Source organism: Gavialis gangeticus, unplaced genomic scaffold, assembly GCF_001723915.1.
Source record: "Gavialis gangeticus isolate Ggan-Ray unplaced genomic scaffold, GavGan_comp1, whole genome shotgun sequence".
In the NCBI taxonomy this organism is placed as follows: Eukaryota; Metazoa; Chordata; order Crocodylia; family Gavialidae; genus Gavialis; species Gavialis gangeticus.
Window position 1 is genome coordinate 30,098,971 of NW_017729028.1, and position 17,305 is coordinate 30,116,275.

The 17,305-nt window shown below is 46.2% G+C and overlaps 1 protein-coding gene across 1 annotated transcript in view; it reads right to left on the minus strand.

Moving 5' to 3' along the window:
- FBXO16 (F-box protein 16) overlaps window positions 1–13,372 on the minus strand; it is a 46,006-nt gene extending 32,634 nt beyond the window's left edge. Inside the window, exons 1-2 of the mRNA XM_019520880.1 lie at window positions 13,226–13,372; window positions 3,594–3,629 (exon numbers count right to left, since the gene is read on the minus strand). Coding sequence (XP_019376425.1) covers window positions 3,594–3,629; window positions 13,226–13,321 — 132 coding nt within the window. The 5' untranslated portion in view covers window positions 13,322–13,372. The remainder of the gene's footprint in view (window positions 1–3,593; window positions 3,630–13,225) is intronic.
- Window positions 13,373–17,305: the final 3,933 nt, after the last annotated feature.

Below are 17,305 nucleotides of genomic sequence, written 5' to 3' on the forward strand. Positions count from 1 at the left end.
TCCTAGTTTTTTAATGAGAATGGGGTGAGAGACAGTGTCTAGTCTATTTTAATGTGAATTAAAGCATCACTAAGGACATTTTTACACACAAGCATCTGGCTCTGTGATGCTTGCAGTTGTATAAGTGGTGAAATGTGCATCAGCCCTGAGAAAACGGTGATGGCACACTTTTGAACTAAAACACATAGAAGGTGCTTTTGTTCAAAAGTATACTGCCACCATTTTCTGAGCGCTGACACGCATTTTGCTACTTACACAACTGCATGTGGTGCAGTGCAGTTCACGTCAGCTCATGTGCTGAGCAGACTCAATCAAGTATGTTCTAAAGTGGTGGATCTCCGGTGTGTCACGAGACAAAAAAGTATGTGTATAAATGCCCTAAAAAAACTGTGCTTTTTAGGTAATTCTTATTAAGACAGGTTAATGCACATTTTCCTAGTACCTCACTAGCAGCCACTTGCGGCTCCTGCTTATCTTCTCACCTTGTAGCACATTCTTTGCTGTCAGTGCCCGCAGAGCCCAGCAGCTGTGCAGGGCCTGTCTCCTGTGCTAGTGAATGGCTGCAATGAGCTGAGACACAAGTTGTTCACCTGCGACAGACCAGCTCATTCGCAAAAGTTGTCAACACTTGTGACCTTTCCAACTTGTAGAATTCACAGCACTAAATAGATGGGCTTGTTGGGCAAACACAAGGTATCACAACAGTGGAGAGAAGCATCCTCATCATTGGTGTGTTTCTATTTAATTTGAGTATCGCATGTGGCCATGTACCTGACACCTATTTGCCTAGCTGCATTTTCAAAGCGCCGGATGGTGCTTAGCCATGTCCCTTGCAGTGGGGCTTGGCTGGCACATGCTGCTTATCTCACTCAGGCTGACGTAAGCTCCCGTCTCACATCTTTCTCCTCTCTCTCTTCAGATGAGGCATGTTACAGGTGCTCTCCCCAAACGCTTCTACTCACTGAGTCTGGCTCTGAGGAGAAAGGAAGGGCAGGTCAGTAGCTAGGCTGCAAATCTGGGATTTGTGCCTGTGGGTTCAATGTGTTCCTCTGCCACCGACTTCCTGTATGAGCCTGGTTTTATCACTGAGAGCCAGTGCGTAGGAACCTGAGGTATAAGTCAGGTGGTGTTAGGGAGAGATACATAAAATCCCTAACCAGCCATTTAGGCACCTGAAAGGCCATGGGCACCCACCTTTTCATCAGTGAGGTGCCTTACATGCCTTGTAGGCATGCCTAGATCCACTGCTGAGCCTCTTGGCATCTATTTCCTGATCAAGCTCCTCTGGATTCACAAACCAGGCATCCCCCATTGCGAACCCAGGAGTCCTGGTGAGCTCATTCCTGGGCTATGGAGTCAAATTGTCTTGTGCTCACCCTCTACCCGGCTCCATGAATTGTGTGTTCCTTTCTACGTAGGGTGGTTGTAATAATTTTAGGGAAATCCAGGACGGCGCAAGGAAATCTGGGGCGAGGGGGGTACACACATGCACATGCACACACATGTACACACACACACGTGCACACCGTGCCTCCACACCCCCTTTCCGGTACAGACACACACGCGCATGCACACACAGCCCCAACCCTGTGGCTCCCAGGAGCCTGATGGTGGAGCAGCGGGGCAGGACAGTGCAGAGGCCCATGGCTGAGCTTCAACCCCCACATGCAGAAGCTGAGCCCTGCAGCGAGCCGCCCCTGAGTGGTGCCCCCGGGCTCCACCAACCCGTGCTGTGTGACCACACAAAGCCTCCCCACCACCCTCTGGCAGCTGCCCAGGGCTGTCTTGTGCAGCCTGCTCCTCGGTAGTGGCTTCAGCAGCAGGGTGTGAGGCTGCTGGCAGCAGGGAGAGGTGCTGTGTGCCCCACAGAGCATGCTGGTGGCACCCACAAAGCACCACTCAGGGGTTGCTCGCAGCCGCGTCTAACCTCTGCACACAGAGGATGGAGCTGGGCTGCAGGCCTCAGTGCTGTCCCACCCTGCACCGCTCTGCCATCCTGGATTGCTCCGTGCAGGTGCCCAGACCCCAGACCCTTCGGCCTGCCCTGGCCAATCCCTGCCCCAGGCAGGCGCAGCAGTGCTGGTCCCACCCCACCCCACTGCCTCCAGCCTGCTGAGGAGGACCTGAGCTGGGCACGTGTGAGCAGGGTGGCACCAAAAGTTTACTTCAGTTCTCACCAACCAACTGGGACGTGAGGATGGCCTATGAAATCCGGGACTGCTCCAGCCAAACTGGAACATATGGTCACCCTATTTCTACACCACAGCCCAAGCTGAATAGAAGAGTAGGAAATGCCTCCACCTTTGCCAAATGTAAAGCCAGGTGGTTAGGGAAAACTTCTCTTTGTCTTCCAGGCAAAAGAAGGGAGGTATCTCATCTATCTGTAATTCAGTAAAGCCTGTTAAATGGCACTATGGTGGAAATTATGGGAGGTACCAAAGAAGACAGAGACTAGTAAAGGCATTGTAAGGCAGGGAAGGACCTGGATAAATAGGGAGGGAGAGAGGTCATTAGTGGAATTCCTCAAAGATATGTTTGGGACTGATACTGTTTCATATTTTCATCCATAACCTTGGCACAGAGCGGGAGCGCGGTGATGAAAATTGCAACACAAAGTTAAGTGCAAAGGAAGATCAGAATATCATAAGAGAAAGAACTGGATCAACATGAGGACCTGAGTAACAGAAATGGGATGACACTGAACAGTGCCAATACAAGGGTAACAATAAGAACTTCTGCTATAACCTGGGAGCTAACCGGTTGGAAATGAATGAGGAAAAGCACGGCCTGAGTATACCCCTGGGCAGCAGAGGACTGCATGCTGCCAATGTGAGGTAGCTAAGCTGCTAGGGGGTGTTACACACCTGGGGGTGGGGGGAAATCACGTAAACTAAAGGACAGTGTTGAACAAGAATAAATGAGTATCAACTTGCTTTGAATAAATTTTGGCTGGAAATTAAAAGAAGGCTCCTGACCATGGGCAGTGATGTTCTGGGACAGTCCCCAGTAGGAACAATGGAGGTAAAAGCTAATTACTTTTAAGATGTAACTCATTAAGTTTATTAAGAGGTATGTGAAATAGCAGGGACCTGAACTTAATCGCCTGGGATGTCCCTTCTATACCCATGTTCCTAAAGATGTTAAATAGATCATCGGTATAATTTATTTCCAGCATATCAGTATATATAGTAGGCGGTATACAATTGCAGGATATAAATACTGAATGCATCTAATAAAATATATCAGATTTCCTGATATCTGTCTAAGTTGCTAGGGGGTGTTAGCAACTTGTCTGCCAGATACCTTCTCAACACTTTTTCTACAGACTTTTCTTTGGGCTTCCAACCCCATTTTTACTTTTAAAAAGCAGACCAGATTACTCAAGCTCATGATTTCTTTGGAACTATGCCAGGAAAAAAAATTGTCCTTTTATGTTCCCATCAGAGGTTCAATAGTCCAGCCCTTCTGTTTCTCACCCTTCCATCCAGAAAATTAGTCTCTTCAAGTGAAACAGGAAAGGTATTTAAAATTCCCATCCCACTCATCCCGCAATTAGTTCTGAAACTAACTTTTATTTAAAGAGAAAAGGTTACCCATTTTCCAAGCAGGGCTTTTCGTTCTTCAAATACCTATAAGGGAAGAGAAAAACCAAAATAAGTGAGGTTGAACACACAGAGGCAATTCAGCCTATCCCAGGCTAAAAAAAAAATCAGCTTGAAAAACAGCCTGCTTGCTTTGCAAGTTCTGCAATCTGATTCCTACAGGTGGGATCCATCTGGATCCTGAGGAAGTCAGGAGAAATCCACATTGGTTCATCTACGCAATTCATACTGATCAAGGTTGTTAGGGGTCCACTCGGCAACTCCACCCTTTATTTAGGGCTTTCTTTTTTAGTGAGGGGAGTGCCCTTGAGACGCCCCAGTCAGACAACCAGGAAGAATGAAGACCTCCTTGTCCATGGGATAACTGCAGCACGGGCAGGAGCAACACAGATTTCCTCACTTCCTCCTCTCTTTCTCTCCCCTCAAGGTCCTTCATCCTCAGTCTGAAGGGTCAGGATAGAAGTGAAAGAAGAGTTCATGCACCGCTGGCCTCTTTGCCGAGATTATAAAGGGATGGTTAGTGCCTAAAGGTAGTGGAGGCTTTGTGATGTGGACTGAAGCTAGCAGAACCTCTCTGAGGCACGGCCTGGGAAGAGAAAAAGGCTGTAGCTCTTTTCTCTTTAGAAGGAGCAAAGAAGAGACATTTATGAGATATAACCATAACTGCAAATTAAAACAGTTACTAACCACAACTAGGAAAATATTATTAATCCTTAGAAACATCATATTTTATTGTTTTGGCAGCTGGCTAAGACAGCTCCTGCAGAGAAAGATAACACCAGTGTTGGTTTCTAGTCCAGCTCAAATACCAGCATTAACTTCATGTCTCCCAGCAGGAGTTTCTCTCACCAGGCGTGAAAAATTACTTTCCTCCTATTCGCCTGTTTACATTTCTTATTTGTTTTATTTGCACGTGAGACAGTTGGCAAAAAAAGAGACCCTCCGGAAAGCTTTGCATTGGCTGAACTTTGTAAAGATTTGCCACAAGACAGTGATAAATAGACCAAGACTGAAGTTTTGGTTCAGGGAATGTAAGTGGAACAGAGTGGTATTTACATAGCTGTAAACAGTATTCATGGTCTTTGATCAAAGAAAGATCCAGTGTTTGCTTTCTGAGTTCTTACGCATGCACCTGAGCCAGCTCTGCCAGGCAGTCTGGCTCTCTGCAGTCCTTTGGAAACAAAGAATTATTGAATTCATAATGTGATTGCAAAAAAGGCAGGCTCATCCGCTGCCTTCCTGTCTCCACCCCTCCAAGTCAGAGTTTTTTGGCCTCTGCTAAATGGCCTCTGCCTTACCTTGACTCTGATTTCCTACCATAGCAGTCCCCTGTTGTCTTCTCAACTATTAGCCACCCTCCAAGCCACCTCCTCTCTTCTCTCTGCTTTGGATCTTCTTCCAAACTGTTCCTCATGTCCAGGAGTTCCTTCCTCTCTTTGCTGCCCCCCCTAAAGTGCTGATACGATAAAAAACACAACCAGTAGCATGACTAGTAGGGGTGTGCAAAGCGGGCCCTATTCAATTTGGATTTAGATTTGGCCTGAATCAGGGACAGTGATTTAATTCATTGATTCGGATCACCGTCCCCGATTTGATTCAGCCAAGTCTGAATCTGAAGATTTGATGCTGATTCAAAGAATCGGCAATTCGGACATAGACATGTAGAAATGTTTTTTCTACAGACCTCAAGGTACCAGCGCAGCTTGTGAACGCTGTGATGGTGAGGCAGATGGAGCATCCCACGGGAGCGCAGGGGGGCCCTCCATGTTCTCAGCAGCGAACCCAGAAGTGGACCGGAAGTACTTCCAGTCCACTTCCAGGTCCACCAGGGAGTGCGCTGGGGGGCCCCACTGCACCCCCCGGCTCAGCAATCAGACATGGAGGGCCCCCGGGTGCCCCCCCAGACCCAGGAGGCACCAGTCACCGAGCCGGGGGGGTGGTATGGGGGGGTCCTCCAGTGCACTCTCCAGCGGAGCCGGAAGTGGACCGGAAATGCTTTTGGTCCACTTCCAGTTCTGCTGCCGAGTGCACCAGGGACCCCCCTGTGCTCCTGTGGGACGCTCCATGTGCCCCAGCATTGCAGCATTCACGAGCCGCCTGCTACCTAGAGATATGTAGAAAAAACTAAAGCTGCGTCTAGGTCTGAATCGCTGAATCGATTTGGAGGATTACGATTTAATTCAGAGAGATTAAAGGGCCCTCTGATTCGATTTGGATTTGGAGATTCAGCCACCGAATTGGGCCAAATCTCCGCCGAATCAAATCAGGGACTGAAGCTTCTCACAGCCCTAATGACTAGGGGTGGGTGAATGGGGCACCAGCCCTGGGCAGTGACTTAGGGCGAGTGTAACAATGACAGCTGATGATGATGGTTGCCACCACTGCCAATCCAGCTGCTGCTGCCACCCAGGGTCCAGAAATTAATTTGTTACACTTCTGAACATGATAGTGTAAAGACGCCATTTTTCACCTTAAAACTCAAAACTACTATCACATCATTTACAAGAAAAACTACAAAACTTGATCCCCCCATTACCCAATCCAGGGACTTTTAACATGCTCCGTAAAATCCATAAACAAGGAAACCCAGGCAAACCTATAATATCCAACCACGGATCTTCAGTCCAACCAAACGGAGGCAATATCAGATTTCATCGACTCCATCCTAAAATCTCTTGTCACCCAAAGACCACATTTTGTCCAAGACACAACAGATTTCCTATAAAAACTTAAAAACACAGACTGCTTTCCCAGCAATATCCTCCTAGCCACCATGGATGGTACCATCTTATATGCCAACATCCCACACCAGGATAGGATCCAAGCCTGCCTTACATATCTACGGGAGCAAGATTACAACTCAGAGTACAGACCTAAAGATTCTACTGAATTTATACACTTCATCCTCACATACAACAACTTCACTTTCAGTAGTCAACACTTCCTCCAGACCCTGGGCACTGCAATGGGCACCAAAATGGCCCCACAATATGCCAACCTTTTTGTGGTCCACTGAGAAAAAGAATTCCTCAAGAACTGCATTATCAAACCCATGATATATAGATCACCATTTGGACCAAAAACCTGCAATCTCTGATTGATTTCCTCCACAAATTCAATAATAATCACCCATTAATCAGACTATCTGTTCCAGCACCAACATTTCCTTTTCAGATACCATGATCAATATCCAGAATGGTACAATACAAGCCACCATATACAAGAAACCCACAGACCAACATACGTATCTACACAGAACCAGCAATCACCCTAAACACACCAAGAAAGCTGTAATTTACCGCCAAGTCCTCTGATACCACCAATTTGCACTGAGAAGAACACCTATGACTGTCTCCTTGCAAATCTCAAAAGGGCTTTCCCGCAAACAAGGACACTCCTCCAAAGAGACAGATCGCACTTTTGAAAGAGCCACCTGGACACCATGTGAAGAATTGCTGCAGTGCAAAAAGAAAATCCCCATGAATCACACAGTATTAGTTATGACATACCATCCTTCCCTGGAACCTATATATAAAAAGCCTCAAACAGTTACAACTCATACTAGAAGAAGAGCCAACTCTTAAAGAGATCTTTCCAGAAACACCCATCTTAGCCTTTAAACGAGCACTGAACCTCACCAACCTCATCACCAGAAGCAAACTTCCTATGGCCCAAAGCACACCAAATGGATCCAGACCGTGACATGACAAGAAACGTTAAACCTGCCAACGTGTCTCCACCACTCCCACTATAACTACACTCCACAACAGAACCATCAGCATTCCTGGATCGTACAGCTGCATCTCCAGAAATGTGATATATTTAATCCAGTGCACCAAATGCCCTGATGAAAAATATGTAGGAGAAACCAAACTGCGCACCAGAATGAATGCACACCAAAAAGTCTATCAAAGACAGGAATACCCAATTACCTTTGGGTGCACACTCCTCGTAAGATAACCACGCTCTCTCCAATGTCTCAGTACTAATCCTCTAAGGGAATTTACAAAACACCTGTCACAGATGAGCCTATGAACTTTACTTCATCAATCTACTGGATACAAAAAATCATGGACTAAATATAGACATTGGATTTATGGCACGTTATAACATGTCTGCCATCCAATAACCCCAGGTAACCTGTCTGCATTTTACCAGCTACATTTTATCATCTTCTTCCCCTTCTCTCCGCCCCCCCACCAGTACCTTTTCACACCCATTGTCTCCCATTCCCTTTGAAACTTATTGCATTTTCACAGACCTGCATTTTGCATTTTGGCTTCTATTCTACCCAGGAGAGCACACAACCACCAAGAGTGCCTGTACACACCATGGGTTTTAATCCTCATTAAACAGGTTTATAAAATTTAAACTTGTTTATTTTGGAGCATCGCATCTGTGTTTACACGCACTAGGTTTTCAAATGAATTTAGCCAGGTCCCTGGCTGGTGCTGCAGGAGAACGGGATGGTCCAGCACTACCCCCCTGGCATGGGGCCCCCCATCCATCCCATGCCTGCGCCCTACCATGTAGCTGTGGAAGCAAGGAGCCAGCAAACCACAAAAAGAAAAAAAAAGCAGAAGCAATTCGAAAGTGAAAGCAATTGGAAGGGGTGAACTACAAAAAAAGTCACAGTGCCATCCGGTGGACAAAGAGGCTCATTATACTTCATTGAGTGCCTTTGCATGCACAAGAAAGGCTTTTAAATCCTGCTCGTGCAAACAGACACGCAGCTGCAGTGCATGAAAGGACAAAAATCGTGGTATGTACATGAGCCCCAACAGACTCTCCCTATGCCTGAAAAAGGGTGTTTGTGCCCAAAAGCTTGCAAAGAACAATTTTTCCAACTATCTAGTTAGTCTAATAAAAGAGAGCACATCTCTTCAAAGAACCTTGTCTACCTGTCCATAGACCAACACGGCTACAACCAACAATCCTAACACGACATTTTTAAACTTGAGAGATCTGTTCCCTAATGTGATGGAGAACAATATCAGTTGATTGTCATTGTCAGCAATGTTTTCGTCACTGCTATCTCTTCCTGTTAGCTCTGTACAGATAAGAGAGACAAAATTCTGTTCTGATCTGCCTACAACAGACAAGCATTTTGACATGAGGATCATGGACATCACGGACAAGCAATCTGACATGAGCTTCTGTTGCAATGCAATCTAAAGAACTGAGCAGTGAGGGAGTGTGGGAGAGATGACTGTGCATCTCTATGGGATGTTAGGGAAACTGATACTGGTCTACTAGGCCCAGTACTGGAGTCTGCATTTTAAAAAGGATATTGCAAAATTGGAGAGGGTGCAACAATGCACCACAAACAATGAATCAAGAGCTAAAGAAAATGCCTTATGGTGGAAAAGTTCAAGAGCTCCCTGAGCTTAGCTTATCAAAGAGATTGGGAAGTGACTTGATCACAGGGTATAAGCACCTTCATATAGGCTAGGAACAGACATTACATTTATCCCTGGATAAATTGTGCCTGTGTTTATCCCAGAACCACCTGGGTGACAGCGATCATCGCCTGCTGGAATTCATCACCCAGCGCAAGGTGGCAAAGGCCTGCAGCAAGGCAGCAGCCCTTGATTTCAGGAGGGCGGACTTCAATGAGCTAAGGAGAATAGCCGGGAAGGCACTGAGGTCCCGGAGGGGAGGGAGCCAGGTATCTAAGAAGAGTGGCCACTTCTTAAGGAGACGATCCTCCAAGCCCAAAGGGAGGTAATCCCAACACGGATCAAAGGGGGCAGGAGGGCACAAAAGCCCCCATGGCTCAACAAAAGCATCCGGGAATGCCTTCTAGCTAAAAGGGAGGCGCACACCTGATGGAAGGGAGGGACCATTATAGACTCCAAGTTGAACATGGGCTGCCAATGTGGGGATGCGGGCAGGAAGGCCAACCATACCTTGTCATGCATCCGCAGATGCATCTCAAGCAGGTCCAAGGAGGTGATCCTCCCCCTCTATGCAACACTGGTCAGGCCACAGTTGGAGTACTGTGTCCAGTTCTGGGTGTCGCACTTCAGGAGGGATGTGGATAACATGGAGAGGGTCCAGAGGAGGGCCACTCACATGATCGGGGGGCAGCAGGGCAGGCCCTATGAGGAGAGGTGACGGGACCTGAACCTGTTCAGCTTCCACAAGAGAAGGCTGAGAGGGGATCTGGTGGCCATTTATAAACTGGCTGAGGGGGACCAGCAGGCTATGGGAGAGTCCCTGTTCCCCCGAGCTCTGCTGGGAGTAATGAGGAATAACAGCCATAAGTTGACTGAGAGTAAATTCAGACTAGATATCAGGAAGCGCTACTTCACTGTCAGGGCCGCTAGGATCTGGAACCAACTTCCAAAGGAAGTGGTGCTCACTCCTACCCTGGGGGTCTTCAAAAGGAGGCTGGATAATCACCTAGCTGGGGTCATTTGACCCCAGCACTCTTTCCTGCCATGGCAGGGGGTCGGACTTGATGATCTGCTTAGGTCCCTTCCGACCCTACCTACTATGAAACTATGAAAGATGACATAGCAGAACCACTGGTGCAGCTGTTTTGAGTGCTCGTGGCACTTGGGACAGGTCCAAGAGTACTGGAAAAGGGCCAACATGGTCCCTATCTTCAAGAAGGGAAGGAAGAAGGACCTGGGTAATTATAGGCCACTTAGCCTCACCTCTATTTTTGGCAAGACCTTAGAAAAAATCATTAAGGATCACATCTGCAGGGGGCCAGCGGGTAACAGAATGGTAAGGGGCAACCAGCATGGGTTTATAACAGGCAGATCCTGCCTGACTAACCTGGTCTCTTTTTATGACCAGGTCACAAAGTGCTTAGATGCAAGGGAGGAAGTAGATACTATTTACCTGGATCTTAACAAGGCCTTTGACACAGTGTTGCGCCCAGTTCTTACGAGCAAACTGAGTAGCTGCGATGTGGATTTTTTCACAGTAAGGTGGGTGAAAAACTGGCTTATGGGACGCACCTAGAGAGTGGTGGTGGATGGGTTGGTTTCTCCCTGGAGGGATGTGGGCAGTGGTGTCCCCCAAGGCTCTGTCCTTGCACCAGTACTGTTTAATATCTTCATCAGTGATTTGGACAAAGGTGTTGAAAGCACCTTGTCCAAACTTGCAGATGACACTAAACTATGGGGCATAGTAAACACACTGGAGGGCAGGGAGCAAATTCAGGAAGATTTGGACAGACTGGGGAAGTGGGCCAATCGGAATAGGATGCAATCCAACAAAGATAAATGCAAGGTGAAGCACCTGGGGAGAAAGGATCTCCAACACATCTATAGACTGGGGGGGACCATTCTGAGCACCACAACAGTGGAAAGAGATCTCTGAGTCCTGGTTGACACAAAAATAAACATGAGTCACCAGTGCAACGAGGTAATAAGCAAGGCTAACCACACTCTTCCTTGCATCAGCAGAAGCATCACGAGCAGGTCTAGGGAAGTGATAATTCCCCTCTATGCGGCACTGGTGAAGCTACAGATGGAGTACTGTTTCTAATTTTGGGTGCCACACTTCAAGAGGGATGTGGATAACCTTGAGAGGGTTCAGAGGAGGGCCATTTGTATGGTTGAGGGCCTGCAGGTAAGACCTTATGAAGACAGACTGAGGGATCTGACTCTCTGCAGCCTCCACAAGAGAAAGCTAAGAGGTGATCTTGTGGCTGCCTACAAACTCATCAGGGGGGGCCAGCAGGGAATAGGGGACACTCTGTTTATCAGGGCGCCCCTTGGGGTTACTAGGAATAATGCTCGCAAACTGAAGGAGAACAGATGAAGATTGGACATAAAGAAGAAATCCTTTATGGTGAGGGTTGCCAAAATATGGAACGGGCTTCCAAGGGAGGTGGTGCTTTCCCCTACCCTGGAGGTGTTCAAGAGGAGATTAGACAGGCATCTGGCTGGGGTTACCTGACCCCAGCGCTCTCTCCTGCCCAGAGCAGGGGGTCAGACCCAATGATCTGCCAGGTCCTTTCTGACTCTAGAAATCTATGAAATCTATGAAAGTAGTAAGAAGTAAAGTTAAGAAGCATATTAAGGCCCATGGCTGGAAGCTGAAGTCAGACCAATTCAAACTGGCAATAAGGCTGTGATTTTTAACAAGAAAGGTAGTTAACCACTGAAGCCAGGTACTAAGGAAAGTGGTAGATTTGCCATTTCTTAATATCCTGAAATGAAGATCGACTGTCTTGCTGAAAGATGTCCCAGCCGCCTGCAGAGGGTTCGGGATTGAGAGTATGGTCGAGGGTAGAAAGGTAAGAAAGGTTTATTAACAAAAACATGACTACGCACAGATAACAAAACAACAGACAGACGATAATAATTTGCATCAGCAATTTATCAGCAGTCCCCTCTGATGCCTGATGTACAACAAGTGTCTCTTCTGCAAAGCTCAGCAAAGTCAGGCATCCCCAATCAGCATTGTCTGAGGGGTACTGGGAAGGACCCTGGTATTCAGTCCTGGGACTCCTCAAGGTCCACTGGCTCACTGATCCAGGCCAGCAGCTAATCTTAAATCAGTACTTCTTTCACAGGGCTACATCTTCCTTCTAAATGATTTCCTGATGTGCCAGGCAATTTATAATTTCTGAGCTATGCTGATAAGTTACAGCCATTCAGATTCTTTTTACTTCAACTGTCCTTAGACTGACCAATAACAGTACAAGCCTTGCATTCTTTTGATAAGGTTAATTTTAACTACAACTTACTACTAAGGGCCTTACTACTAAGGGCCTTACTACTTCAAGGCGTTGCTAAATTTACTAGGCCTTACTATATGCAAGGCCTAACTACATCTTAAACTTTAATTAGGCTCTTAGCAACAACATATAGCTTAATATCTAAACAAATGACAGAAAAAAATACTTGGTCTAATCTTCATAGAGCCTTCAGCAAGCACCTTTATCACGCAGACATAATTTTCAGCTGTCACAGAAGATACACCTAGACAAAGACAAGTTATTGGGCTCAATACAGGTGGGGGATGGGATGGACTCTAATGGCATGTGATAGACAAGAGATCTATCTGGATGATCTAAGGGCCCTTCTGGCCTTATGCTCTGTGATTCAGCAACAAACTTAATTAAATTCAATTTAAAGTAGACGGTACTGGGGATGATTGACAGGGAAAAACAAAGCTGCTGCCCTTGCAGATCCTAGCCACAGTCTGAAGGACCTAGAGTTAGAACACCCATCTTGTAAACTGCCCACATCAGGACACTCCCTTCCACATCTAGCAGGGAGTCCGTGTCACCCTACTTCTGAGGTGAAGCTGATCAGACATTTGATGGAGCAAGTGCTGCCCTAACTTGGTAGAACTTGTGCTATGGTTCATTGTCATTTGCTTTTAATATATGCTGTGTTGCACTTACAGTTGAAGGTTACTGGACTAAATCCTCAAGCCCTCTTCAGTTATTACCTATTCGTTACTCAGACAAGTTTCAGGGACATCAGTTCTCAGGGACAGTAAAGGCTTGAGGATCTTGTTCATTCACAGGCAGCAAATTAATGCCTTTCAATCACACCATCTTTCTGTCTCATGGACCAAACCCGTCTTGGCTAATTTACTAAATGTTCCTCATATGCTTTGGCTTGTATTGGAGACAGCTGTGTGGTACTTGCCTTGTCATTCATGAGCTGATGGTTCAGGGGTGTCCATGTGCTCATCTTGGTTTGAAGTTTGGGGCCATCCATGTTTTTGGGAGGTGCAAATGCCATCAGGTGTGTGAGACCACAGGACACTCCAATATCCTTCTGCAGAAAAGGCTACGGCTGTTGGAGTAATAGGACAGCATTACTGTTGTGGAAATTGCCCGGGTGAGAAACCAAACATACCATGACCATCTTCTGAGAATGCCAAATAGCAGCCTCTGTGAACAAGCCTGGGTCTGGGTTGGAACAGACCTCCCCGGTCACCTAGTCCATCACCCTGCACGTGATGCAATCTGGCTGTTCAAACCCAGCCCCAAGAGACACCTGCCCAGCCTAGGCTTGGAAGGGAAGACGTTCCCTGCATAACTTGTTCAACACTGTCCAGCTGTTTTCACATTTAACCAGAAGAATGAAATGCAGACTGGTATAGAAGTCTGGGAAACAGTGATTTATGAGGCAAGGCTGGGGGAACTGAAATGATCTAGTCTGGAGCAGATAAGACAGAGCGGGGATTTGACACCAGCCTTCAGATACCTGAAGGGTGGTTTTACAGAGGACAGTGATAGACTACTCTAATAGTGTAACTAGAGGCATGAGCCCTGGTGCCAATTTAAAGGGTGCAGAGGAGTGGGGTTCCCAGGGAGTCTGTTCTGAGCCTGTAGCAGCCAGGCAGCAGCACCCGCAGAAGGAACCGCAGCCACGTGCCATGTTAGCAGGCACTCTGCACCCCTGCACTCCCATCCTCGGACATTCAGCATTTCCCCTTCCTCCGTTCTCAGGCATCTCTGCCCAGGGCACCGAATTCCCAGTTCCACCTCTCTCTGTGGCCGCAGAGGACAGGAGAAAAGGCAATGGCTTCAAATCACAGAGAAGTAGGGCTGGAAGGGACCTCCAGAAGTCATCCGGTCCAACCCCCTGCCTGAGGCAGAATCACCCCTATCCAAAGCATCCTATACAAAGCCATTATCCAACCTTTTAGTAAAACTACCATCAACCCTGACACAACGCAAGACGTCACACCCTCACCTGCCACAAGTAAAGCAGGGGGACCACAGCAGCCAACGTCCTGCTTCTATAAGAGGTTAATATACGCTCAAGAGATCCCAGGTAGAGGCCGTGCCCCCACTACAGAGGAAGGCAACCCCACCCAAGTCCATACCAATCGGACTATAGGATAAAATCCTGACCAGCAGCTGTCCAACCTCTTCTTGAACTCCTCCAGGGGTGGAGGGGCCACAGCTTCCTTAGGCATCTGTTCCACCGCCTCGCTCTTCTAACAGTAAAGACATTTTTCCTGAGATCCAACCTAAACCTGCTTTGCCACAACTTCAAGACATTGGTTTGTCTCCTACTCTGCAGCAAGACAGAAATGGCAGCAGGGGATGTTTAGTCTGGAGATTAGAAAGAAGTTTCTCACTATGAGGGCGCTGAAGCCCTGGACCAGGCTGCCCAGCAAGGTTATGAAACCTTCTCCCTTGCAAGTTTTTAAAAGCAGCTTGGCTTGGCTGGGATGGTTTAATCAGGGATGCTCCCTTCATGGAGCAAGGGGTTGGAGTAGATAATCTTAAGGCACCTTCCACCCCTACCTTTTATGATCTCTCTTCCTGCAGTTTAGTGGGTTCAGTTTGGGATGACTATAGGGATTATGTCATCCACATTGGTCCTTTTTTTTTCCTTCTTTCTTTTTTACAAGAATTGCTGATCTGAATCCAATATACCACTTCATAATGATCTTTTACTTCCCTCTCCTTCTTGTGGCACTGAATACTTGTGGCCCAACCCAGCCTATATGATGGTGTTTTAACATCAAATGTTTGGCTAAATATATGAAAACCTTTATCTTCCTTCCCGATCTTGAAGCTGGTTTCAGTGGGACCTCACGAGGGCCCATCCCATGAAGCCAGATACAGGATCCGGCCCCAAGAAGGTAATAGTCTAAGAAAAGGCTTTTAAATTAAAGATCACTAAATAAGAGCTGAAGTCCCTAAGACAGTTATTAGGAGATTGTTCTGTAAACACTTCAGGTTCTTCAAAGCTTCATGAGCTCAGGGAGATGGATTGGACATTTGGGACAAAAGAAAAACAAATTTGGATGCAACAGGGCTGGATAGCAATGGAGTCCCACAAGCCTAAAAAAGCCCATGGCAAACACACTTTTCTCTAACACTTTGTCATCACAGACACATTTTGTTGCATGCAAGATGGCCAGTCTGGCAATCTTTACTCAAGTAAAATTCCCTTGGATGGCAACAAGAGCTTTGCTCATGAAAATACCACAGGATCCATCCTAGGATTTCAAGTTTTATTCTCTTCTCTTGCTCACTCTCCCTCTTTAAAACTATTACACAAGCATAGGAGTGAAGAGAACAGATTAAATACCCCTTGCTTAATTAATCATTAATTTGCTCCCTTTCGTTTTTCCTTATTTAATGTAATATGGTTTAGTTGCTACAGCAAGCATTGCCATCATAGGATTCTGGATTCTTTTTTAATGGTGAGGAGTTTCTTAAAGCAATTATAGTGAGCACATAACAAATTAAATATTAATTACGTGCACAAAAGAACACTTGCTAAGTCAAGCACTTTGAAGTTAAGAAATGCATTAATTAAGGGTGCTTATATAAGCATCATTTCACCTTCTTGTACATACATGTTATAACACTGGCTTATCCTATGTGATCACAGACTTTTTTTTTGCCTCAGTGCCCAGGACGACCAGTACCTAAAAGAGAACTGCAAGCCAGTGAAGAAGTTTGGCACTAAAGGACGGGGCCAGGAAGTTATATCTTTCTTCTCAGAGACAACTTTGCCTCTCAGTCACAAAGCATAAAATTGTCACCAAGAATCATTCTGCCATGAGGTTCACAGACCAGCCTTCTCCCCAGAAATTAATGCTCCCCATTGCTGTTCACCAAATGGCTGCTTTCATGGCCCCTCTCTGAAACCCCAGTACAAGCCTGTGTTGACCTTGCCCCAAGGACAGGGCGACAGAACCAGATACCACAGGTGGTTCTCCCAGCATCGTCACTGCCCGAGGTAAAGGTGACGACAAGGAGGTACTTGTAGGACTAAGGTGCTCTTATGACCACAGAGTAAGCTTCTCTCTGTGTGTCATGATTTCCAGCTTACATTCCCCTTATGCAAGGTCTACACCTTTAACTTCCTGGGGCAAGACAGCCCCAAACCTAAGCTGAGCCATTTTGTTGCAGAATAAACAGCATGGGGTCACCTTGATTAAACCGGCAATGTGCTCAGATCCATAGCTGAGTGCATAACAATCATACTGATATTTGAAAGCAAAATAATCCTAAAATGTCTAAGTCCTAAAGTTTTAAAAGGCTTCTGACAGGTGGTCAACATGTTAAGGATAGGATCTTCTTACCTAGGTTTCAGAAACTAAGTTGCTAAATAGCACTAACCAGGTACACTTGCAAGCGGACAATTCGGAAAGAATGTAGGTCAAGACCAAAGAGCAAAGATCCCAGAGTTGACCCTTTTTTATACTCTATTGCTTGGCTAAAATAGCAAAATCTTACTAAATAAGGGGAAAAAATCTATTAGGAACCCCTTTTATGTGGTACTCTAATTAATATTTATATGCCTATTCTTAGTTCCTGTATAAACCATAACTTGCCTAAAATTGGGCTTGTCTAACATCTGACTACTAAATGCAGTCAAGGTGACCTTGCTACTTTCACCCTAGTGTCTTTTTTCAATCCACCTTTCTTAAGTTTTCTAAAACGGTTCACACCTTGTGATATTCTCCCTCTGGTCATTTCCTTTGCCTATGATTAAGCAAATACAAGTAACTCTATCTTATACTGTCCGATCATTAAGCAGCTTACGGCTTACTATAGCTTACAAAATACAGAACTACTGGTATATGCATGCTCCTTTGAACTATGTAACCAGCAGGCAACCCTTAATTTCATAAGGTATCTAATCATATTGCATAGTACAGTCTGCACTAATGGAGTTGTCTGCTGTAGAGGGACAATTTCAGGCCAGATCCAAATCTCAATGAAAACAATGGAAAGACTTTTACTGATT